Source organism: Chamaea fasciata, unplaced genomic scaffold (assembly GCF_029207755.1).
Source record: "Chamaea fasciata isolate MVZ Bird 193981 ecotype frontalis unplaced genomic scaffold, bChaFas1.0.hap1 SCAF_8, whole genome shotgun sequence".
NCBI lineage: Eukaryota > Metazoa > Chordata > Aves > Passeriformes > Sylviidae > Chamaea > Chamaea fasciata.
This window is the reverse complement of record NW_027094093.1, coordinates 23,355,355-23,378,675: the sequence shown is the minus strand read 5'-3', so window position 1 is coordinate 23,378,675 and position 23,321 is coordinate 23,355,355. Positions and strand designations below refer to the sequence as shown.

The following is a 23,321-nucleotide window of genomic DNA, read 5'->3' as shown; positions in this document are numbered from 1 at the left end:
CAGGACTTCCAGAAAAAGCTCCCGATGGCTATATCTGGGTGGGCTCTGACTCACCCCTGGCTGGGTGCCAAGGGCTGCACAGCACCTGCCATGGTTGCCCCCTACCCCATCACTGTGCTCCTGGGTAGGCAGTGCTTCTGTCCCCGTCCTGCACTGCCCCATGGATCATCCAGTGCAGCAGGGAGCCACAGGCAGCCCTTCCAAAACAGCATCAGCTCCTCCTCTGCATGTATGCACCCTGCTGCTGGGCTCATGTGTGTGTCCAGGGGTGCCTGGCAAAGACAGGATCAGTAGGGACAGGGCACTGTGGTCCTTCCTATGTCCCGTAGCAGCCCAGGTGGGGTTCTGGGCAGGTTCTGTTGCAAGAAGTGTTCCCTGCTGGCAGTAGGCTCTGGGAATGGGCAGGCAGCGCTCAGCCCTCCCCACTGGAAGGGGTTAATGGAAAGATGGCCCAGGACAAAGACTGTAAACACAGCAGAGATCCAGGAAGTGCCACCCCCTTCTCCCACTGCCTGCCTGGCTGCCTGGACCCCCCCTTGCCAGCCCTGCCAGGATGAGCAAAGGGATGGTATCCATTGAGGCGGTCCTCCGCATCCCAGCCCACGTGTCTGAGCATGGGAAAGTGAAATCACTGCCCAGGAATTGCTGGAGGCTGGGTGAATGGCCACCATGCCTTACGTGAGTCATTAGCGATGCAGCGGGTAATGCTACCTCATCTCACTGGCATGGGTGATGCTATCGAGGCCTGCAGCATCCTTATGGACCACTCAGCCACTCAGTCATCCTCATGTCCACGTGGACCACAAGGGCAGCTGGGCATCTTTAGTATCTCCACACCACTGGGGCAGGTGAAGGTCCCCATGGACCATGAGGGCAAGTGGACACCCTTTAGCCTGCCCTGAGGCAGCAGGCATGGAGGAACATCCCAAATATCCCCATGGAGCACAAGGCCAGCTACAGATGAGTGATGGGGCAGGTGTGTGCTTCAAGCATCTGCACGGACACGGAGGTAGCTGGTCTCCCCCATCAACTACATGAGTCAGGACAACAGCTCACCTCCAGCATGCTCGTGAAACATGGAGGCAACAGCTCGCCTGGAGGATATTCAAAGACCAAGGGAGTTAAGCAAACACCTCCCAGAATCTATACAGGTTGCCTCTGGACACCCCTGGCATCCACGCTTGCCATGGGGGCATCCAGGCACCCCGAGCATTCTGTGCCACTCACAGACAGGACAATGTCCTCATCATCCCCATCAGCTGGAGACATAGGGGTGGGAACTAGGAGCAAACAGAGAGTCTGTGCACTCCCTGGTCCTGAGCTCTGGAGTGGGCAAAGACATGGGGGTAGCTGGGATGAACAGCAGGTGTGGGGGGACTAGATATTTTACCCACCAGCTCCTGGGACCCCATCAGGCCAGGCTGGGCCTTGGTCCAGGCAGGGAGGGAGAGCCACCTCCTATTTAGACAATAGCACGCGCCCTGGATCCGTCAGCGCTGGGGAATGGGCCATGCAGTCCTTCCCTCTTAGGGTAAAGGCGTCTGGGAGGCTCATGGCTGTAAAAGGAGCGGGATGAAGGAAGACAGCCAGGGGTCAGGAAGGAGGGGGATGGACACCCCTGCTGCTTCATTCCCATTCCCATTCCTCAACTCAGCCTTGAGCTAAGGTCAGGCATAAGAGGGCACTGGGTCCTGGTGGCAGAGTATAGGGACAAGGAAGGGCCAGTACCCTGATCTACATCCTGTCTAACTTCAAGGCCCAAGACGCCCACAACCCAAGGAGGCTGTGCTGGGTTTAAATCCTGGGGGAACAGCAGGGAGGGAGGGCCAGGAAGGAGGGGCGGCTGCAGGATGCAGCTGGCTTTGCTCACAGGGATGTCATGACCAGAGGGAGTTGTTTGACATTCCAGCTCCAAACGCCTTCCCGGCAGGAGTCTCATCCAAGATTTGATGGAAACTGGGACTGGGCCAGTGTGAGGGTTCAGGAGCCACTTCCCAGGCTCTGCTGGTCTGGGTCAGCCCGGCCTGGGGTGGAGCTCTGGGGAGGCTGCACGGGGCTGGACAGGACAGGAGGCAGCCCTGCACTTCTGGCCTCTGCAGCCTCCTCACTTTCGGCAGCCTCTGGGTCTTTAGTCGGCACAGAGTGTTTGGTATCTTGTCCCTGGAATGGGACTCAGGCAGGGTCTCTGGGTCCTGCACTTCATCCCTCCTTCCTGTCATGCTGGGTCCTCCAGGCAGACAGGGATTTCCTAAGAGGCTTGTCCACCCTCTGCAAGACATGGGGCCCCTGCTTGCCCAGAGCCATACCGGAAGGCTGTCACCACAGCTAAGGAAAGGCCACTTCAAACAGTCTGCCCTAGAGCAGGGTCAAGAGGATGCTCCTGGTTAACCCCTCTGAACTGCTTCCCCTCCAAGAAGCAGTGCCCAAGAGTGCATTTCCCCTGCCTTGAGCACCCCAACCCCGCATCCCACTGCTCTGTGGGATGAGGATGGGAACAAGGGCTACCCAGGCCTGAGATAGGATTTGCATCACTCTACCTGAAACACCAGGGCAGGGTGCCAGGCACTTCTGGACACTGCCCTCCTGAGGAGTCCACCCTCTCCACACTCCCAGCCGGCACAGCAGTGGGGTGGGGTCATGGAAAGGGACGGCTGAACTCTGTTCCTGGTGGTGTGCTGTCCCAGATGCCCTGAATTCCCCTCACAGGGCACCCACCTGCCCCTCCGCACACCAGCTAAGGCCTGGCTTGCAGGCACCTGTAGCACAGGCAGGGCACACGTGCGGGGCTCTCCGATGTGCAGGGCATACTCGGAATGGGGCCAGAAGGAGGAAGGATGCTGTCTGATTTTCCATCTACTCTCCCCCCACAAGCCCCCCCTTTCTTCCATTCTCTCCCTGCGCTGGGATGAAACAGCCTCATCTGGAAATACCTTCCCTTTTAAAGGCAGGCTCCTCCAGGCAGCTTGTACTCTCTGGGAAGACGCTACATCACTCTGAAACTGGGTGGCTGGGAGAGGCTCCAGGGATGGGGAGCTTGGAGGAGCAGGAGAGATGCAGGGCACTGAGCCCACCTGCATGTCTGTGGGACCCAGAACTTAGCAGGCTCCCCAACTGACATGGAACAGGGAGGCAGCAGGGAGGAGTTACTTCCAGAGCCAGGGCCGTTGAGAATGCTTCCACCAACAAGCCCAAGCCTTTGCCTGATGCTGATGCTGCCATGGGTGAACCATGGCATTGCTTGGCTTCTGTGTTACAGCCAGGACAGAAGGCTGGGATGTGCAGGGCCAGGCAGGGCTGAGTGCTGTCCTGCTGCTGAGTCACCCTATGCCCAGTGGCACAGCGGTCCCCTCCACCAGGGCCTTCAGGGACAAAAGCACTGGGGCTGAGCCAGCTGACGTCAGCCAAAACAGCCCAGCTTGCACAGAGCTGGGGGTCACCGGATGTGTTGGGGAGGAGGGGGTGCTGCCTGGGCAAGGGGAACCCTCTGGAGGGGTTCCCCCAGCACAGACACTCTCCCTCAGGATGTCCTTTTCAGCTGTCATGGGTTTGTGCAAGGCCCTGAGGGTCCCTGACCTGACCCACCGCTTGTCCAGGAAGCTGTAGTGGGGGTTTTCAGACAGACTTAGAAATTCCCCATTCTGGGAGTTTTTGGGGAGCTGGTCAGGGCTTTCTGATGCCCAGTGTACTTTCTGGCCAAGGGGGAGACCGAGGAGACAGGGCAGAGCCTGCTCTGCCTCGGGATAACCTGGGGACCTCAATCTGCTCTTAGGGTGATGGGGATCAGAGAATGGCTAGAGCGGTTCCAGGAAGGGTGGCCGTCCAGCTGTGGTCTCCACATGCCTGGAGCAAGAAGGGTTAATAGAGTGCCTCCCCCACTATAAATACCAAGTATGTATGTCCCACACCCCACGAGTATGAGCTGGGAAGGCTATTTTGGTTGAGTGCCTGCTGCTTTGGGAATGTGCGGAGCGAGGACAGGGGTTGACGTCACCGTCACTGGGGCTCGGACCCAGCACCTGCTCGGGGTCACTCAGCAGCCCTCCAAAGGCACCCAGACCCTGGCCAGTGCTCAGCCCCCCATGTCAGAAAGGGAGTTTGGGTGGTGGGTCAGTACAAGTATGCTCAGGGAAGGGGTCCCCCCACATCAACCCCTCTCCACAGACCTTCCTTGCTCACTTTCTGGATGGGGGGGCTGTAGTCTGGCCCCACATGGAGACCTGAGCCTGGTGCTCTTGCCAGGGGGTAGGTCAGGGCATCGTCAGGGGCTGTTTGGGGTGCTCAAGACCAATTCGGGGACCACGGCTACCTGGCATGGGGTTTGGCTCAGGGGGTCAAGTGATGTTGTGAAGATCCCCTTCTTTCCCTTCATAGCGTTAGTCTAGGCTGTCTATCTGTCTGTCCGGACTCTCTGTGGGTGGCACCACATCCTGATAGGGGGTTCACCACCAGTCTGCCCCACTTGCTCCCCTTGCACCCCCAGGGACGGGGTGGAGCAGTGGAGGTCGGTGTCAAGGCCTCACCAAGGAACGCTGGGGGTGCCCAGGGATGTCTGCCGGGGGGTGTGGGCAGGTGAGGGGCAGTGGGCGGGGGCTGCCGGCCACCTCCCCCGCGGCAGCATCCCCCAGCTGCCCGGCAGCAGGAGGGGCGGGTGATGTCAGCAGGATACAAATAGCGGCGCGCGGTCCCCTTCCGACGCCTCTCCGAGCTGTGCCGGCCGCTCGCCAGCCCTCTGCCTGCTCCCTGCTCCGGCCTCGCCTCCCCACGCCGCCACCATGAGCCAGTCCTACTCCTCAAGCCAGCGGGTCTCTTCCTACCGCCGCACTTTTGGCGGCTCCCCGGTCTTCCCCCGTGCCTCCTTCGGGGGCAAGGGCAGTAGCGGCAGCTCCGTCACCTCCCGCGTCTACCAGGTGTCCCGCACCTCGGCCGTCCCCAGCCTGTCCACCTTCCGCACCACCCGTGTGACGCCCCTGCGCTCCTACCAAAGTGCCTACCAGGGTTCTGGTGAGCTGCTGGACTTCAGCCTGGCCGATGCCATGAACCAGGAGTTCCTCCAGACCCGCACCAATGAGAAGGTGGAGCTGCAGGAACTCAACGACCGTTTCGCCAACTACATTGAAAAGGTGCGCTTCTTGGAGCAGCAGAATGCCCTCATGGTGGCCGAGGTGAACCGCCTGCGGGGCAAGGAGCCCACCCGTGTGGCTGAGATGTACGAGGAGGAGCTGCGGGAGCTCCGGCGTCAGGTGGACCTGCTCACCAACCAGCGGGCTCGTGTGGAGGTTGAGCGTGACAACCTGCTCGATGACCTGCAGAAGCTCAAGCAGAAGTGAGTGGGGGGGCCCTGGGGAGTCCCTGTGGGCATCTATCTGTGCATCTTCATCCCTAGGAGTGGGTGGGGGCAGAGCTCACCCTGGCGGCCCCTCAGGTGCTTACTGCTATCCTCATGCCTCATGCTCAGAGCCCATCATGACCCCAGTACTCTGTCCCCTTTGACCACCATGTGGTTGATCAGGCAGCACCCAGAGGGTAGAGTGGCTCCCAGAGCAGGGGTGTCCCTTATCCCCTCCCTTGCAGTGAGGCTGAGGCCAAACTGTAACACCACAGGACATCCAGAGCTGGGAGATCAAGGTGAACCTCACCCCGGAGTCCCCATCTCTGATCACACTGGGAGGGCTGCTGGGCCCAGGGATGAGCTGAGCTCTGTGGGATATATGGACAGACAGGTGCAGTCGGGCAGACAGAAGCGAGGGGACAGATAACCCAGGGAGGGTGCTCCATCAGGTTCAGACGTGAAGGAGGGAGGGCAGGAAGCGTCTGCACTTCCACAGGCCAGGGATCCTCCATGTCTGCCATGAATGTCCATGGTGCCCTGTGAGCAGTGGGAGACCCCAGAGATGCTGTGGACCTGGCTGGTGCTGGGGAGGAGAGTGGGGATTGTTCACAAGGGTGGCCAGGCTGAGGGAAGCACCAGGGACTGATGAGCGTAGGGAACCTGGCAGTAGGGGCAGATACTCAAGGGGAGCTCTATGTTCTGATGATGGTCTGCACCTTCCTTCCTGGACCCTGTGCCATGGGGACACCATTCCCTAGGGGTGACACAGTCTGCTGCCTCCTTCTGTAACCCCAGCAACACCACAGACTCTGGAGTTCTCCCTGATGTTGGAGAGCTGGGGGTGGTGGCTTGAAGGAACTCTCAGTGACAGGGGAGGAGCAGGGCCCAGAACAAATGGGTGTTGGGTTTCTGCGACCCCATGTGCCAGCACCACCGGGCGCCTCCATCTCCTCCCCGCTGCCTTTCCACTGAGGTACTGTCCCCTTCCTTGACACAAGCCTGGACCTACAGCCCTGACCTGACCCTCCCCCACAGCAGTCCCCACTTCACATCCCATCCCACAGCATCACTGAAACCTGTCTGTGCTCCTGCTTTCCTTGGGATAGCTCAGCTGGTGGCCATCTCTTGGACCCAACCCCCTGTGTCAGATCCTGCACCCTGTCCCCCCAGCTGCTGGTCACTCTCCCCTATAAGGGCTGGGGCAGTGTGCGTGGCACTGAGCTGACCTCATGTCTTTGTGATCTCTCCGGCGTTGACTATAATAGGGAATGGGAGGAAGAGCCCCTGGCCCCCGGCCAGTCCTCTGCTTGCCTGCCGGGAACACAGGACAATCTCTTTTCTTCCTACTGGGCCACGCTGGGCTTTAGGACAGCTCAGGGGGACATCACCACGGAGGGACAGAGCTCCCTCCAGACCCCCCTAGCCTCCCTTCTCTGCCTACAGGCTGCAAGAGGAGATCCAGCTGAAGGAGGAGGCTGAGAACAACCTCGCTGCATTCAGAGCTGTGAGTACCTGTCCCCTTAGTGTGGCGTGGGACTCCTACCCTCCTTCCCACCTCCTTCTCTCCCCAGCAGCCTGGCCCCAGTACCAGGGCATGGTCCCAGACACAGCTTTGTACCTTCCAGCCCTCGTGCTCTCCCTGCAAGCCCCCACTATCCCTCATTCTGTGTTTCTCCCAGGATGTGGATGCAGCCACACTAGCACGCATTGACCTGGAAAGACGTATCGAGTCCCTGCAGGAGGAGATTGCCTTCCTCAAGAAGGTGCATGAAGAGGTAGGTCAGAAGTGGCACCCTTTTCCAATGGCACTTATGGGGCAAGGAAAATGGAGTGGGTGCCCTGAGATGTCACCTTGACCACGCAGGAAATCCGGGAGCTGCAGGCACAGCTGCAGGAGCAGCACATCCAGGTGGAGATGGACATCTCCAAGCCTGATTTGACAGCTGCACTGCGGGACATCCGTGCTCAGTATGAGAGCATTGCTGCCAAGAACATCGCCGAGGCTGAGGAGTGGTATAAGTCCAAGGTGTGGGAAGCAGCGGGCTCTGGGCTGGCCCTGGCACAGGGGGCTCCTTCTCGGTGTCCATGCCCGCTGACCGTGGTCTCTCCCCAGGTATCAGACCTGACGCAGGCAGCCAACAAGAACAACGATGCACTAAGGCAGGCCAAACAGGAGATGCTGGAGTACCGGCACCAAATCCAGTCCTACACCTGCGAGATTGATGCTCTCAAGGGCACGGTGAGCTAAGGGCAGCATTGGGAAGATCCCCAGCTTCCCTGCAGGGACCTGCTGCTCCAAGGCTGCTCAGGGACCTCTGGGACATCTCGGGGGGGGGGAAGGGGGGGGGGCTCTTCCCAGCTCTCTGAATTGCTGCTGCAGGGGCCCTTGTACTCCACATTTGGGCTGCACCTCTCCCAGCAGTGGCCTGGGCTCCTGCAAAGTGTTTTGGCAGAGTCCTGGAATCAAAGTGCAGATTGTAAAATGTGACCCAGCCTGGGAGGCTCCAGGCAGGCGGGCACAGGGCTTGGGGTGTCTGGTTGCAGGCTGGCAAGGTGGTTGCAAACAAACAGGGCACAACAGTCCCATTCTCGCACAGTCATGGTCGGGGGAGCCAGCAAACAGCCACCAGTGCCACCCCCAGGCAGCCATCCAGTGCTTCTGCAGCTCTCTGTGCCCTCTTGCTGGGGAAGGATGGCTTTGCTGCGGGACCTGGGCACCAGGGTGCTGGGGTTTCCCAGTACATGCCCAGCTTGCCCCTGTGAGACCCTGCTGCCTAGCGCTGGGTAGGTGGAGGGTTATAGTCATCATGGTCCCACATCAGCTGAACCCAGCCTAGGGCTGACCACAGTTCTCCCCAGGGTGCCCTGGCATCCCCAGTTCCCACTGCAGGTGACCCCTGGCTGCTTGGGGTTTCCCCCCTCACTGAGCACCCATCTCTCCAGAACGACTCGCTGATGCGCCAGATGCGGGAGATGGAGGAGCGCTTTGCAGGGGAGGCCGGCGGGTACCAGGACACCATTGCCCGCCTGGAGGAGGAGATCAGACACCTGAAGGATGAGATGGCCCGGCACCTGCGCGAGTACCAGGACCTGCTCAACGTCAAGATGGCCCTGGATGTGGAGATTGCCACATACCGCAAGCTGCTGGAGGGCGAGGAGAACCGGTGAGTGGCAGGGGGGCAGGACAAGCTGGGGGGACCAGCAGGGTCAGCAGTTTTTTGAGGGTCCAACTTTGTGAGGACACACCTGAGGGCTAGGGCTGGCTGGCACTAAGCTCTCCCCTCTGTGTTCCCACAGGATCAGCATCCCCATGCACCAGACCTTCGCCTCTGCACTGAATTTCCGAGGTGAGCCTCACTCCATGAAGAACAGGACCTGGGATGAATCCCCTGTGTTCCCCACTTTTGGGGCAACTGTCCCTCCTGGGAGGTTGTAGCCAGGCTGGGAGGTTGGGGACACACAGGTGCCACACAGAGCCCCTGGTAGGGGGCACTTGTTTGGGTGTTGCTGTGAGCTGAGGGGGGTTAAACCAAGGCTGCTGAAGCTCTTCAGTGACCCCAGCCCCATGGCTGTGTCCCCATACCACGTGTCCCTGTGGTCCCATCCCATGTCCTCCCCCTGCAGAGACCAGCCCAGAGCAGCGGGGCTCCGAGGTGCACACCAAAAAGACCGTGATGATCAAGACCATCGAAACCCGAGATGGGGAGGTGAGCAGGGTGGCACCGGAGGGTGGTTGGGAGGCAGGAGATCGAGAACGGCGCCTGTTCCCACACTTGGGTCTCTGGTGTGGCACGGCATGGCGAATCACGGTGACTCTCTCCCGCAGGTGGTGAGCGAGGCGACCCAGCAGCAGCATGAAGTGCTGTAGAGGAGGCTGCTCCAGCAGCCCACTGGCACCTTCTGTCCCTGCCTCCGTCCCTCCGCCATGCCCCCCTCCTGCCCCCCACCTTGCCTCTCGGCGCTCCCCCGGCACTGCCTGAGGAGTCTCCCCCATACAGCCGCCTCTGGGCCCCTCACACCCCCTGGGCTCTCTCCTCCGGCTTCAAAAGGCTCGCTCTGCTTTTGCAGCTTCGCAGCGGCAACGCCAGCGTCAGGATCAGGCCAGGGCCGGGGGGCGGCAGGAGGGAGGGACGGGACAGGTGGGAGGGGCTGGGAGGAGCAGGTGGTGGCCTGGGCCAGCTCCATGGAGAGCCGGTCGGTCCCAGCAGCAGGTTCTGGATCCCCCCACAGGCCCCTTCCCACGCTGGGCACAGGCTTGGGGTTCATCCCACACGAGTGAGGACCCATCCCCCTCCACCAGCACCGCCGGCCCCCCTGGAGCTGGCACTTCTCCAGGTGCATGGCGGCGATGCTGGGGATGGGGAGAAGCTAGGCATGGCCTGGGCTGAGCCCCCTATTCTCTGCCCAGCTCAGAGGGAGGGGGCCCCCAGCCTGCGTGTCCCCCCCAGCACAAGGGGCTCGGGCCCCTCGCTCCCCCCGGCCCAAGAGGCAGTCCCGTTGGGCGGAGGAGGGCAGTGCCCGCCCCTCCCCGTGGCGGGGACCCCCAGCAGCAGCAGGCTGCACGGGGCCAGGCTCATGAGCCGAGAGGGTACCTGTAGGTGGACACAGGAGAGAGGAGGAGTGAGTGAATGGGAGAGAGGGGGGAGAGAATGAGAGGAGCCGGAGAGAGGCCCGGGGGGCCAGGGCAGGCATCCCCAACCCTCGCCCCAAAGCACCCCCACCCCACCACGTGTATGAGACTCTTCAGGCGGCTGAAATAAACAGCGGAGCATCACCCTGTCGTCTCAGTCCATCTCTGGGGCAGAGGGGATGGGGTGGTAGGGAGGCAGCACCTGGGGGAGGCATCACAAAGGCCAGGTGGATGGATGAGCCAGCAACTGTTTGGGCTGTCTCCTCCCAAGGCTGCTGGGCCCCTTGAAAGGTGTGTGTCTCTCACAGCATTTTGCTGCCTGAGGTGGTGGGTCTCCCAGTTGCACTGGTTGGGAAAGTCCTGCTGGGACAGGGAACAGTGATAGCTAAGCCTTGAGCAGGTTCAAAGGGGCTTGGGGTGATGGTCCTGTATCTCTCAGACACCAGGATCACATACCATGTCCTAGTGGCTCTCAGCTCTACAGCCACCTCCTTTTTACCCCCACTTGGGACCTACCCAAATCCACATCTGCCTAGGACTTTTCCAAGCCCCTCCAAGTATCACCAACCTACAAGCAAAGCCATCGTCATCCCCTGCATCCTGTGAGCATCAGACCCTCCACCCTATGCTTGCATCTCAGGCTCAACTTCCAGCTTCAGCCTGCCAATACCATATGCTGTCTTCCAACACACATGCCCCTCTCCCTGTGGTCAGGTTCTGGGCATGGGCTTCAGCTCCTTCATCCCAGCAATGAGGGATGCTGCAGTACAACCCAGAGTTGGGCATCTAGGATTGCTCAGGATTGCTCTGCCCTGGGAGATGTTGGAGGGTCCACAGAACTCTGTGAGGCAGCACATGCCAGGGAGGGCAGTGGGCTTGGCAGGGAGTGATGTTTTAGGGACAAGGCATGTGCTACTGCCAGCAGTGGGGAGTGGGCTGAGTGTGTCCCTGATGGAGAGGCCGGCGTGGCAAACCCCAGCTGGGAGGTGTTGGATCTCAAGAGATATCTCCAGCAGGTGTCCCTGTGACATCGAGGACAGTCCTCAGGTTGCCTTGAGCTGGGATGACAGCTCCCTCCCTGTCGGCCCAGGCTGGCTGTGACAGAGTTCAACCCCTGGGGGCAGGCTGGGGACAAAGCATTCCTTTGCCTGCAAGGCATGGAAGAGGCCCCCAGGCCTTTTCTGGGGCTGGCTCAGTCACTCTGCAGCTAGGCTGTGGGTCTAGCAAGGCGTCCCACTCCATCGTGCCCCAGCCAGCCAAGTTGGGAAATCCTGAGATTTTCTCCTTTCTAGTGATGCTCCACCCATGCTGGCACCCTCAGGCTGGTGGCAGTGGGCTGTGCCAAAGTCGTCGGGGCTGGCCTGCAGCTGGGCAGCACCGTGTCGTGTCGCTGGCGTCCTGCTCACGCAGATTTACAGCCCCTGGCGAGGGCAGCTGGGGCCAGGCGCCGAGGCGTTGTCATGGCTCCAGGAGATGGGGAAGCCCTGCCTTGCCCAGGGATGGCCAGGCAGCATCTGGCACAGACCGTCCCTGACTGCACGCTGCCTGGAGCCCGGCGTGTGGTGGCTCCCACAGGGTGCTCCAAAGCCGAACTGCTCCAGCAGGGCTGCCCAGGAGCCACACTGCCCAGGACCGAGGCAGGGGCTCAGTGAGAGAAACGGAGTCTTGATGTTTGCAGCCCTCCAGGTAGGGAGGATTTGTGATGATCAGGGATGCTGGGATCCCCAACCTCTGCTGTCTGCTGGGAACGGAGCTAAGGGGCTCTGAAGGGCTGGCTCCTGCCCGGGGTCTTGCGTTGCAGGAAGCATGACGGTGTCCTTTCCCTCCACATGCCGTCAGGGTCTCTCTCTGCCCTGATCCAATGACACTGCCGGAGAAGGGGAAGCGGGGGGAGGAAGGCTGGGTCCCCCCCGAGCCTCTCAGCTAATATGGAAAGGTGCTGGCCCTTTTCTATCTTTGCAAGTGGAGCTGGGCTGCAGGGACGGGGCAGCAGTCGCAGAGAGGGGGAGCCCAGCCAAGGAATGTGACATATCAGAGGCAGCTGCCACTTCAGGAGAGGGGGCAGAGGGAGCGCAGCTCGCCGGGGGCTGCGCGGGACGGGACGGGACGGGTGAGGGGGGGGACGCCACGGCCCCAGCACGGGCACGGCTCAGCGAGCGGGCAGCACCCGCGGGACCCGCACCCTGGCCGGCGAGGAGCAGGTGCCGAGGCGCTGGGCGGGCTTGGGGTTGCAGCAGAGCACGGGGTGTGAGTGCCGCACTGCACCGGGCGCTTGGTGAGTGGCGGCTGGGCGAGCAGGAACCCGAGTCCCAGCCTAAATATAGTCCCTCGCTTGCCCACAGTGCTGCGACCTTCGGGGCCGCAGCCCGTGGGGGGAGGCACCGAACAGGACGGCATTTGGGCTGGGGGGTCGCCACTGCCCGAGAGCCCCAGTCAGGCACCCAGCACCCCCAGACTGCAGGCAGGGGGAGAAGAAGGGCACAACGTGCTGGTTTGGGGTGACAGGGGTTGCGGGTGGTGGCCGGGGAGCTGCAGACTATGCACCGGGCACAGGGACGCAGCGGCACGAGTAGGGCTGGTGGGGAGCCCCGGGCAGCCCCGCCGAGCCCTGGCATCCCCCCGAAGCGCGCCAAGGTCACAGCAGAACCAGGGCCGCCCCAGGAGGGCTCAGCTCGCCTGGCAGCACCGTCTTTTGTGAGGAAACTGAAGAATGCAGCGATCGGCACCGGCTGTGACATCCGGCTGCGAGTGGTGGTGGTGGGCAACCCCCGGCCCAGCCTCCGCTGGTACCGAAACGAGGAGCAGCTGGCTCAGGGTGGGGAGGAGTATGGCACCCTCTGGATCCGGGACAGCAAGAAGGAGGATGCCGGTGTGTACACATGCGTCGCTGAGAATGAGCAGGGAGAGGCCATGACCAGTGCAGTGTTGGCCATCATTGACATGGAAGGTAAGGGTGAGGTGGCCACCAGCACGGCCGTACTGGCACAGACCTTGGCACGGGTTTGCCAAGGGCGGCAGCAGTGCTTTGCAGGCTCTTGCTGCAGTGCGGGCCCTGGGGCCAGACAGGGCTGCTGAGCTTTGCTGTATCTACCCTGCTGCAGGCTGGGGTGCCTGGTGTCGGCAGCACTGGGATGGCTCTCCAGCCTGGAGCGAGCATGTGGCTGCAGTACCCACTGCCAGGCCAGGCTGGGTGCCAGGACTGGGCACAGAGGCGTTGGGAGCATGTGATGCCAAGCCTGCTCGGGGCAGGAGGAGAGAGAGAGAAAAGAGAGAGAGAGAGATGGGGATTGAGCACATGGTACTGTGCTACCACAGCCACCAACACCGTCCTCAGTATCCCCTCACCAGCTGCCCATGGGCAGAACTCCCGTATGACCACCGTAACAGCTTTACGAGGCATTGGAAATGGACTGGGTGAACTGTAACACCAATGGGGTGAGGAGGAGGAGCCTAACATGTGAGAGGTGGAGCTGACAAGTAGGTGGAGCCTGTGCCCTGCAGTGGGCGAGACCTGGTGGTTAATTAGCTGAGGCAAATTAACAAGCCTTTGCTCATCCCTGTGGCAGCCCCTCTGCTCATCACCATCACCCCTGGGTGTAGCAGTCAGAGAGGGAATGCATGGGGACTGCTGCCCTTGCATGGATGGGCTTCGTCCTGCAGGTTTGGGGCTCAGCCCCCTCTGCCTCATCATCATGGAATCATGCAATCATAGAATCACAGAATTATTTATGTTGGAAAAGGCCTCTAAGATCATCAATCCAACCCTTAATCCAGCACTGCCAAGTCTACCCTTAAACCACGTCCCTAAATGCCACATTTACGTGTTTTCTGAATACCTCCAAGGATGGTGCCTCCACCACTTCCCTGGCTATTCTGTTTCAGTACTAGACAACTCTTTTGGTGAACAAATTACTCCACATGGAGGATGGATGCTGTCTCCCTAGGACAGGGAAGGCCTGAGTGTTGGGTAGAGTGGAGGCAGGTGGCACTGCTCTGAGATGTGAGATGTGCTGTCTGCATGAGGACAAGTGAGGATGGGGAGTGAGGGAAGCAACATTGAGCCCTGAGGCTCCAGGGAAGGACCTGCACCTGGGACTCTGCAGCACAAGAGGCACACCAGAGATGCTGCACCTTGAGGAGGGACTGGATGACTGTGACAAGTCAGAAGGGGCCTTCACAATGCTGAAAGGGAGCATTGAGCCAGGAGTCTGGAGAAGCGGTGTTTGGAGGATGGAGGAAAGTTTATGTGCAGGTCAGGAGCCTGGTGGGATGGCAGGAGGAGCAGAGAACTGTGTAGCAGGGGTTCTGTCCTGCAGTGGGTCTGTGTGGAGTCACTGTGCCATCACGCCTTTGGGGACCATGGCATGGTGCAGTTGGATGCGGGGTGAAGTGTGTGCAGAATGGGAGACATGCACTGCCCCGGGGGAGAGGCAGCCTGTCCTGGGTGGACAGCAGGGGGACGACATGCTGTTTTCATGCTCCGGTGTGCAGCTGCACCTCTCCATGGCCACACCAGTCTGGGCCCCACTGCTGCTGCCCAGTAGCAGAGCACAGTCTGATTTCCCTAGGTGCCCGTTCCCGTTGTGCTGACGCACTCTTCCCTGCTCCCAATTCCCAGCCGCCAGCCCTCACCACCGCCTTTCTGGGGCAGCTGAGGGAGGGACGGAGCAGCCAGGATTGCCTAACGTGCAGTGTGAATGTCACCCTGCCTTGGGCACTCCTCCCAGCAGGCTCTTGGCCATGGATGAACCACCATTGAGCAAACAGCCACCCAAAAAGGCATCCCTAGGCCAGAGACACCTCCGGAGCTGTGCAGGCTCTGGGGCACTGAGTTGAGCGGGCAGCAGGGCAGCCCCTGGTGTGGCTTTGTCACTGTGGCAGCATAGAACTGTCTTTGTGGTGTGCTGTGGCAGTGCCAAGAGAAGGCCACATCCTGCCAGATGCTGGACAGGTCTCCAGGGATCATGGAAGTTCCACTCATAGCTCTGCCATCCTAGTACTGGGAAGGGGCACCCCATCCTTGTTCCCTGGGGCACTCTGTGAGTTAGGTCATCAGACACTTACAGGGCAAGAAGGGTATGTGCAGGGTGCCCAGGCAGGATAAAGTCTTTCTCTGGACTTGGGATCCCAGGCCCCTGTGTCTGGAGGTATTGGGATACCCTTGCTTCATTGGCAAGATCAGCTCTTTCTTTGGACTTGGGGTCCCAGTCCTCTGTGTCTGGAGGTGTTGTTGTGTCCTTGCTTCATCTGCCTATGGTGGGTAGTGGTCTCTGGTGGGCACAGAGCCCCTTTTCTCCCTGGTGCACTGCCAGACTGAAGATCTCTCTGGGGCCAGCACTGGCTCTCCCCAAGGTGGCTCGGGTCCCTGCTGGTAGCCTGGGGGGGCTCCATGCTGCCCATCTCTGTACTCAGCCCAGGAAGCTCCTCCTGCACCAGCTCAGCAGTCCCCCTTGCTCACACAAGCCCGATTTAGCTCCTCTAATCTCCTGCCCTGAATCTGTCGCTCCACCCCACTAATGATTTTCTCCTGCTCTTCTCCCAGGTTCCCTGAGTGCGTCAGTGCTCACTGTGGGGAGTGGGGAGAGCATGCGTGGGGCTGGCCAGGCAGCCGAGTGCGGAGGCTACCAGAGGCACACCATCCCCACTGTCCCACGCTGTTCCCCCCGTGCGCCACTGCACTGCCCCTCCCCTGCTGCAGGTTCTCCCTAATGCCTCAGCTCCATAGGTGCAGGTGGAGTGCATTGACCTTTCTCATACCAACACCAGGCTGGTCCTGGGGCTTTCCAGGTCCACCCAGGGAACCTCCAAATCCTTCCAGCCAGCCCTGGCCCCTAGCATAACTCCACTGCTCCTAGACTTGCTAAAGCCTTTATCACCTCTCTGCTGCATCTCCTGAATTTTTCCCTGTAAACTGGATTATCACCAGAAATCACCTCTTAAGAATCTGAGCTAATCTCCTTTTAAAGCCCAGCCCTCATTCACTGTGCCAGCACTGCCTGATCCTCCCCACCCAGGCTGCCTCTCCTTTCAAGGCTGGATGTGTCCATCTTGGGCTCCCAGTGCAGGGTCTTGCTCCATTCGCCTCCACCTGCACTCAGCAATCAAACCATCTTGGAGCCTTTCCTCTGCCCAGGAAACAGCCTGCACCTGCCTGGATTTGGGAGCAAGAAAGGGGACAGAGACTTCCTGTTATGAAGTGGCTCTGCACAAACCCTCCCTGTGTGAGGAGTTGCAGTGGGGCAACATTGGCATAATTTTTCAGTTGATGGTGCACGGCAATGGCAATGGAGCCCATTGGGGATGGCTGTGCTGACTGTGTTCCTGGTGGCTCAGCATCCCTGGCCATTTATCTCAGTGCCTAATTTTAGTCCCATAATTTGCAGCACCGTGCCCATGTTAAATGCCCCAGAGTGGGACATTAAACCTCTGCCCCCATCCACCTGGGCAGGGGGCTGGTGTGGTGACCCTGTGTGCAGGGTCCCATCCCAGGGTCTGTCGGAGCGAGACGTCTGTTCCCAGTGAGCAGGGTGGTGAGTGCAGCTGTCCAGTCAGTCACCTCCACCCCTGCCCTCTCGCCTGCTGCTGGAGGGTTATTTTTGCTGAGGAATGTGCCATCCCCTCGGATTCTGGCAGGCTGCAGGGCTTGTGTTACAGTCAAGAGGCTGAACCCCAGGCCTGCAGTTGGGTAAATATAGCAACAATATTCGGGACTGCATGAGGGGATGACAGCCTCTTCCTCTTTCCAGGGTTGCCCATCGCTCCCGCTGCCCTTCCTGCCTCCTGATACTAGGTTGCAGGCTTGTGGCCTGGCATGGTAGCACTGGGAAGGGGCTGGTTGCTTCCATCCTGCTGCCTGCACTCTTGCCTCCTTTCCCCCACAGCATGCAGCCCCTCACTCCCAGCTAGGGGGTATGCCAGAGTTTGGCAGGGCAGAGATGTAATGCCCTGAGCCATCCTGCTCCATGTCCAGACACCCAGAGCTAAGGTCACATTGCTGTTTTGCACCCCTGCATTCTCCACCTGCAGTGAGCACTGTGTGCTCAGGCATCCTTCTTGTGGCAGCAAGAGAGGTGAAGCTGGAGAGGGCACTGGGATATCCCAGCCCTTGGGAGAGGGAGGACAGCACAGCACTGCTCCTCCACAGGGTCAGAAAGATGCTGTGGCGCTGCCCTGCCCGGTCACAAGGGATATTCTGCTGCTGTATTTATTTTTCCTGGGGACAGAGCTACGGAAAGTCCCCACCTACCCAGCCTCCCAGCACATCTCCACCTCCTGCCGACCATCCCCAGCATCTCCAGGAGGTGCAAACGCATGAAAGATTCATGTCCAGACCTCCTCCTACTCGAGATGCCGCATGCACACACCGCCATCAATTATTCAAGCACTGAGGCAAGGGGGCTGCTGGCTGGAACCGGGGGCAGGGGGTTGGTGCCAGGCCAGAGCTGTGGTACCGGGTCAGGATCTGTGCAGAGCAGCCAGGAGGCCCAGCAAGGTGTGGAGGGCTGTGGTTCTTGGAATGGTGGAATTAATGCTGCATTTTGAGCGAGTATTTGCTGCCTGCTTTGCTTGGCTTGGGGCTGATGTGTGTCCAGCAGGCAAAGCTGGAGCTGGGTGGCAGAGGTGCCTGCTCCAGGTCTGCTTCTTGTCCATGCCACACCTGCGCTGGCCACTGTTCTCTGTCCCAAGACCCTGACCTGCAGAGGAGCAGGGCATTGTCAGGGCTGCCCCTGGGCTGGGGCAGGGCAGAGGGACAGCCCTAGTTGCAGGTGGCCATCACCTCCTGTGGGACAGCTTCTGCAGTGACTTTGGCTTTGCCCTGGGGGGTGGAATTTGCAGGTGCTGCCGCCACTGAAAAGAACTTTTGGTGCCTGCAACACGCATGGCCTCTTGGAGGTCACCCAGCTGTTCCCAGGGTTTCAGCATCTCTGGGACAGCCCAGAGTCACTCCTGAAGCTTTTGCTGAGGGATGGCTACAGAGTCACAGTTGCTGGAAAGAGTTGTGTGCCCAGTCAGCCAGGAGCTATGACCGATGGGCAGCAAATGTAGGATAGCTGGAGGATACACAAGTGACTGTGTTTTGACTGGACAAAGGTAGTCCTCCCTGGGGTCAGCCCTGGAACTGGCCTTGTGGGTGCTTTGGCAACAGCACCCTCGCCTTGGCACCACTGCGTGACAAGTCCAAGCCTTGGTGCTTCTTCCCAGTATCCCTGATGAATCTTTCAATCCCATTTGAGTGTGAAAAGAAGGCACAGGCTGTGATTCTGCAGCGGGACCACAGGCATGCACAGATAGGGTGAGAGTACCTGGCAGGGAAGCCCTGGGTGCAGGTACCCTGACATACATGAGCACCACAGTTCACCTCTTTACCCAGCTCTGGCTCGAGGGTACCCATTTCTGTCCCCACCCAGGGCTGGGGGGGGGGGGGGGGGGGCAGCAGAGACCTCTGTTTCTGACAGGAGATTCCCTTAATGCCAGCTGTAGCATTTGTAGGACTTGTCTGACGTGCAGGGTCTCCACGGAAACCCCACAGCATCACTCGAATTGTGGGACTGACAGAAATGTTGTATAAACAGCTCCTTTTGTACTGGGTAATTTGCAAGTTATTATAGAGCCATGAAAAGCCTCACGTTTGGAGTTATGAGCTGAGAGGGGAAGCGAAGAAAAGCTACCAGAGCTGCCAAGCATCATGGGGAGCATGATGCCTGTGAGCAGCTTCTTGTGAAGCAGCTGGCTCCCCAGGGGATAGGTGAGCAGCATGGGGACAAGCGCTGGGTGGGGAGGCCTCCAGCGGCGCCCCCATGAATGCTCTGCAGTAGGAAAGGGCAGCTCAAACATCACAGATGGTGAGGCCAGGACCTTGGCAGCCTCTCCAAGGGCCTGGAAAGGGGGCTGATGAATGCTGCAGGGTTTGGTGAGTTGATGAGGCAAGATATCAAGAGCTATGGGGCACCAAGAGCTGTGTGGGGCATAACTTGCAAGACAGGACCTGCTGAGGCTGTGGGGCTGGGACTGCCCCTCTGGCTTATTTGTAGCATCACCCAGAAAACTGGGGCAGGCCAGCAGGGCTTGGGATGGTCAGCTGGAGAAGGTGCGCCAGGCTTGTGCCAGCATCCCAGGAGCGCTTATAGGTCTTAATATCCCTGACCAGCCTCACTGGGGACTCCCACCCACAGCTTCTGTCCACATCCCAGGAGCCCCATCACAGCTCAGTCCTGGGCACAGAGTCCTGCTCTGAGCTGTCCCGTGGGTCCTCATCCCAGCATGAAGGGAGGTCTTGTGCGTGTCATGCCACATGGACAGGAACAGCAACTTACCTTCCCAGGTCAACCTTGTCCCCCATCAGCCATAAAGCAGTGATGCTACACCAGGGCTGAGCAGTCCAACCCTGCAAACCCATGTGGGTCCTGAGGCACCCGGGAGGCAGGGTACAAGGTATGCCTTGGTACCAACACTGGGACTGGAGGCTGTGTGGTTTTCCAGGAGAATTGATGTGAAGCACTATGCCCATATTAGCTCCTGTCCATGTCCATATGCTCTGACCCACACCCGTGCCTTAGCAAGGGGATCTTTCTGCATTACCGATGACTGGAGGATGTGGGGGACTGAGCAGAGGCTGGCAGAGTGACGATGAGCCTGTGTCTTGGCTGGGCAGTGCCATGGCACATTGCAAATGTGCTGCTGGGTGCAGGGTTGTGGCAGCTGTGGCACTGGGGCTGCCCTGTTTGGGAACAGTTTGGGGACAGCACACAGAGCACTGCTGTGTTGTGTTGCTGCTATTCCAGTAGGTCTGCATGTGGGAGCTGTAGCGGGGGGCTGTGCCTTAAGAGAGAAGTCCTGTCCTGATCAGTGGGGCAGGATGGACAGGTGAGAGGGAACAGTGGTACAGCTGCACTGCCTGGCAGAGGGCTCGGACCCCTGGCTGCCGTGTAGACATAGCCAGGGGTGGAGAGACCACGTACCCGCCTCAGACACGCTCCTCTCTCCCCTCTACGAAAGTGGCCCTCGCCCCCCACCACCTGTGCCCTGCCTGTCCCCTCACCGCTGTCACTGTGTGCCAGGGCTGGCGGGGAGGCGGAGGCGGAGGCAGGCGGGGGAAGGATGGAGGGAGGAGCACTCCAGTGATGCTTCATGCTCACAGCTCCAGCCCTCCCGAGAGCCCAACCTGGCGAGCCCCTTCCTCTCCCTCCGCCGTTCGGCTGTCGGTGGTGAAGGATGCTCGGAGCATCGCTTGCTGCCGCGACGTGCTGACAGCGGGGACCCCGCCGGGAGCGGGCTGCCGTCCTGCCGGGCCTGAGTGCGTGTCACCGGGCCAGCAGGGCTCTGCAGAAGCATGAAGAAGATCTGGGTGAAGAAGCGTTTCCAGGTAAGGGCTCCAGACTGCCGTGCCGGCGGGTGCCGGGAGAAGGGGGCAGTGCCGTGAGCGGCTGGGGATGGGAATGGATGCTGATGGAAACGGGAATGGGGATTCGAATAAGGATGGGGATGGGAGTGTTCCTCCAGCCCTTCCGTTGCCCCCTGGGGCTCCCCAGGGCTTTGCACAGCACCAGCTTTAGCCCCGCTTGCAGAGCAGCCAGCGGCTTGCCTGGCCTCAGCAGCCCGGGCAGGAGGGGCAGAGGGCAGGGGCTCAGCACCTCCTGTGCTAACACCCGGGCTGGGACCCCCGCCGGGGCTTTCCCCACGTCCCTCTCTTCCCTCTCTGCCCTCTGGAGTCGGGGCAGCAAATGGAGGCTGCTCCATGGCTCCCCCCAGCCCCACTGCCGGTGGTCACGGAGCTGGAGACGAGGCTTTGCATGCGTCATCCCCTCCGCGTCAGGAGCATGCCTGGCACAGGCAAGGCTCCTTCGCGGGCCCGCCGCACGCCCCGCTGCCGAGCAAGGAACAAGGACGTCACTTGGCCTCAGCGGGGGGTGGAGGATGGGGAACATACTTCCAGGAAGCCCCCCGCCCCCAATTCCCCGGGGCACACAAGCCCAATGAGGGCGCATAGCCTCCCCGCTGTCACTCTGCCTGGTGGCCCAGAAGGGACTGGGAGGGGGCTGTCACGCGCAGCACCTTCCCAGGGGTGGAAGATGCATGACGGGACACAGGTCCCCAGGGAGAGAAGGTGCTGAGGGTCCCTCTGGGGCAGGGTGGTATGCACAGCCTGGCTGCCCCATCTGCATTTGGGGGACAGCAGGTCTAGGGCAGGGCAGTTCCATGTGGCAGGGCAGGGTCCTGCGCCGCTGCCTGAGCACGGGAGGGGTATCAGAACAGCCACGGCATCTGTCTCTCTGCACCAGGCAAGTCACTCACTCCATCCCTGCTCCCTATCTGCCTGTCTCAAACAATAACCAGCAGTACCATGTGGTGCTGGGCTCCACGTGCTAGGTGGTGGCAAGCTCCATGGTCCCAGGAGATCCTTCACTCCCCTTTGGCCCCATGGCCATGGTGAGGGATGCCCCATGCCTGGGCCAGCACACGACCCCAGCCTGAGCAGGTGGATCCATGCCTGGCACAGGGGAAGGAAACAACTCCTGGGGAGGTCTCACCCAGCTGCATTGTAGTGCAGGGTTGAAGCTGGGTGTGGATCCCAGCCAGTTCTTCTCTCTACTCCAGGATGGGTAGGCACAGAGTGTGCTCCTGGGGCTCCTCTACTCCTTTTTCCAAGATCCAAATGAAATCCCACACAGGAGGATTACCCCACTCTCTGTCTGCCCACTTTGTGCAGACTCTGACCCCACACCAAGCCCTGAGCTGCTCCTGCCCCCTTTCCATCTCCTGGCCTGGGGCTGACCCTGTGTCACCCAACACTTGCTCCCTAGTGGGCTGCAGGTGGGTGCTGCGCTTGAGGCGGGTCCAGTCTGTGGGGTGCCTTGATCCTACAAGATGCTCTGATCCCTCAGGGTGCCCTGATCCTGTAGGGACCTGTTGAGAGGTGAAGGGGAGGGGGCTCAGCCCCTCTGTAGCTCTGGGCAATGGAGCCCAGCCCAAGCCCACTGGGTGCAGTCACCATATTTGATGGGGAGCCGATGGCGCCTGTCCCTGGGGAAGCCACAAGAGTACCCGATAATGGCACTCAATTGCATTTTCATTTTTTAATGGGGGAATTATCCGCCGATGGTGCAGTTAATCACTCATCCTTCCCTGGCCTGGAAGACGGGCTGCCAGCCAGAACCAGCACAGTCAGCCGAGAAGGGGAGGTGAAGCCTGGCTCAGCCTGAATACAAATGTGTCTCGTGCAGTCACTGCCCTCTGGCCAGCGCTGCATTCAGGCAGGGGGTTGGTGGGAACCCCTGAGCGCTGACTGTGTGCAGGGTCTGCCACTGCAGTGACAGCAGCTTTGGATCTTGTGAAATGAGCCTGCTGCCCTTCAAGGGCAACTAACTGCTCTCCATGCTTGGCTGTCCGTCCCTGGTGGCTGGCTGTCCCTGGGGTCTGGCTGTCTGTGACCTGCTTGGGAGCTGGAGGAGTGGCAGGGCAGGAGGGACTGGTCGAGCGAAGGGCTTCAGGACCGTTGGGTGTCCAGCCCTGGGCTCCACACTGGGTAGACAGGGCATAGGCCTTCAGTGTCCTGGGGAGACCCTGTCACCCAGACTGGCTGGGAAGGATGCTCAGTCCTGGTAGCCCAACCCTGCCTGTCTGCACTCCACATTCCCACTCCTGCCTGCCTTCGAGATCACCCTGTCCCTCTGCTTTCCTGGGATATGGCGTAGGTGCACACCGGGTCTGGCAGACAGGCTGCCCTCCGCTGGTCCCTTCCTGGCACACAAGTGCCCAGCTCTGGGCTGCAGCGCAGAGGGCAGCCAAGTTGGCAGGGAGCCCCTGGTGCTTTCACCCCATGCTCGAGTCCCACCTGCCTGCCCAGACGGCATGGGTGAGCAAAGTCCCTCTGCCTCCAACCCCGCACCAACAGGCCAGTCCCGTGCTGCCAGGCAGCCTCTCTCTCAGCTGGCATGGCCTCTACAGGGGATGGAGGATGCTGTCCCCATGCTGGGGCACTGGCCATGGTGGAGTCTGGGCCAGTGCCTGGAAGACATTTAGCTGGCGAAATCCCCATGCTGGCTGTGTGGCTTTGAAGGGGCTGCAGAGCACTTGGGCAGCAGCCCAGGCAAAGACTTCGTTGCAGGCTATACCAGCTGCAGGCAGCAGTTCTGGGGCATCTGGGATGCCCAGGACTGTCACTCCTGGGCTTGGTCTGCAACACAGGGCTGGGGGTGCCCAGTGCCATCACCAAGGGGACTCTGTGTGTGCGCGCGCGTGCGCACAGGTGTGTGTGTGAGTGCGTGGCTGGGCATGCGCTACACGTGCCCACCTACACCCATCCATCTTTGCGTGTGCGCGGGGGCGTGTGCCTGTGGGTACCCGTGGGTGTGCAGCGAGGGC

General features: G+C 60.4%; 2 protein-coding genes across 5 annotated transcripts in view; both read left to right on the top strand.

Moving 5' to 3' along the window:
- The first annotated feature begins 4,697 nt into the window (after window positions 1-4,697).
- Window positions 4,698-10,103, top strand: DES (desmin). Its single transcript, XM_066190103.1, has 9 exons — window positions 4,698-5,323; window positions 6,773-6,833; window positions 7,009-7,104; window positions 7,194-7,355; window positions 7,443-7,568; window positions 8,273-8,493; window positions 8,627-8,676; window positions 8,954-9,036; window positions 9,156-10,103. The coding sequence occupies exons 1-9, from the start codon at window positions 4,773-4,775 to the stop codon at window positions 9,195-9,197; spliced, it is 1,392 nt and encodes a 463-aa protein (XP_066046200.1). The 5' UTR covers window positions 4,698-4,772; the 3' UTR covers window positions 9,198-10,103.
- A 1,997-nt stretch (window positions 10,104-12,100) lies between these two features.
- Window positions 12,101-23,321, top strand: part of SPEG (striated muscle enriched protein kinase) — a 39,060-nt gene continuing 27,839 nt past the window's right edge. For 2 of the 4 annotated variants that reach the window (XM_066190100.1, XM_066190099.1), the window contains exon 1: window positions 12,101-12,906. In XM_066190100.1, the coding sequence (XP_066046197.1) occupies window positions 12,498-12,906 (409 nt within the window). In that variant the 5' untranslated portion in view covers window positions 12,101-12,497. Of the gene's footprint in view, window positions 12,907-20,095; window positions 20,323-23,321 lie in introns of those variants that run through there. The other 2 variants (XM_066190102.1, XM_066190101.1) reach the window with 1 other exon arrangement.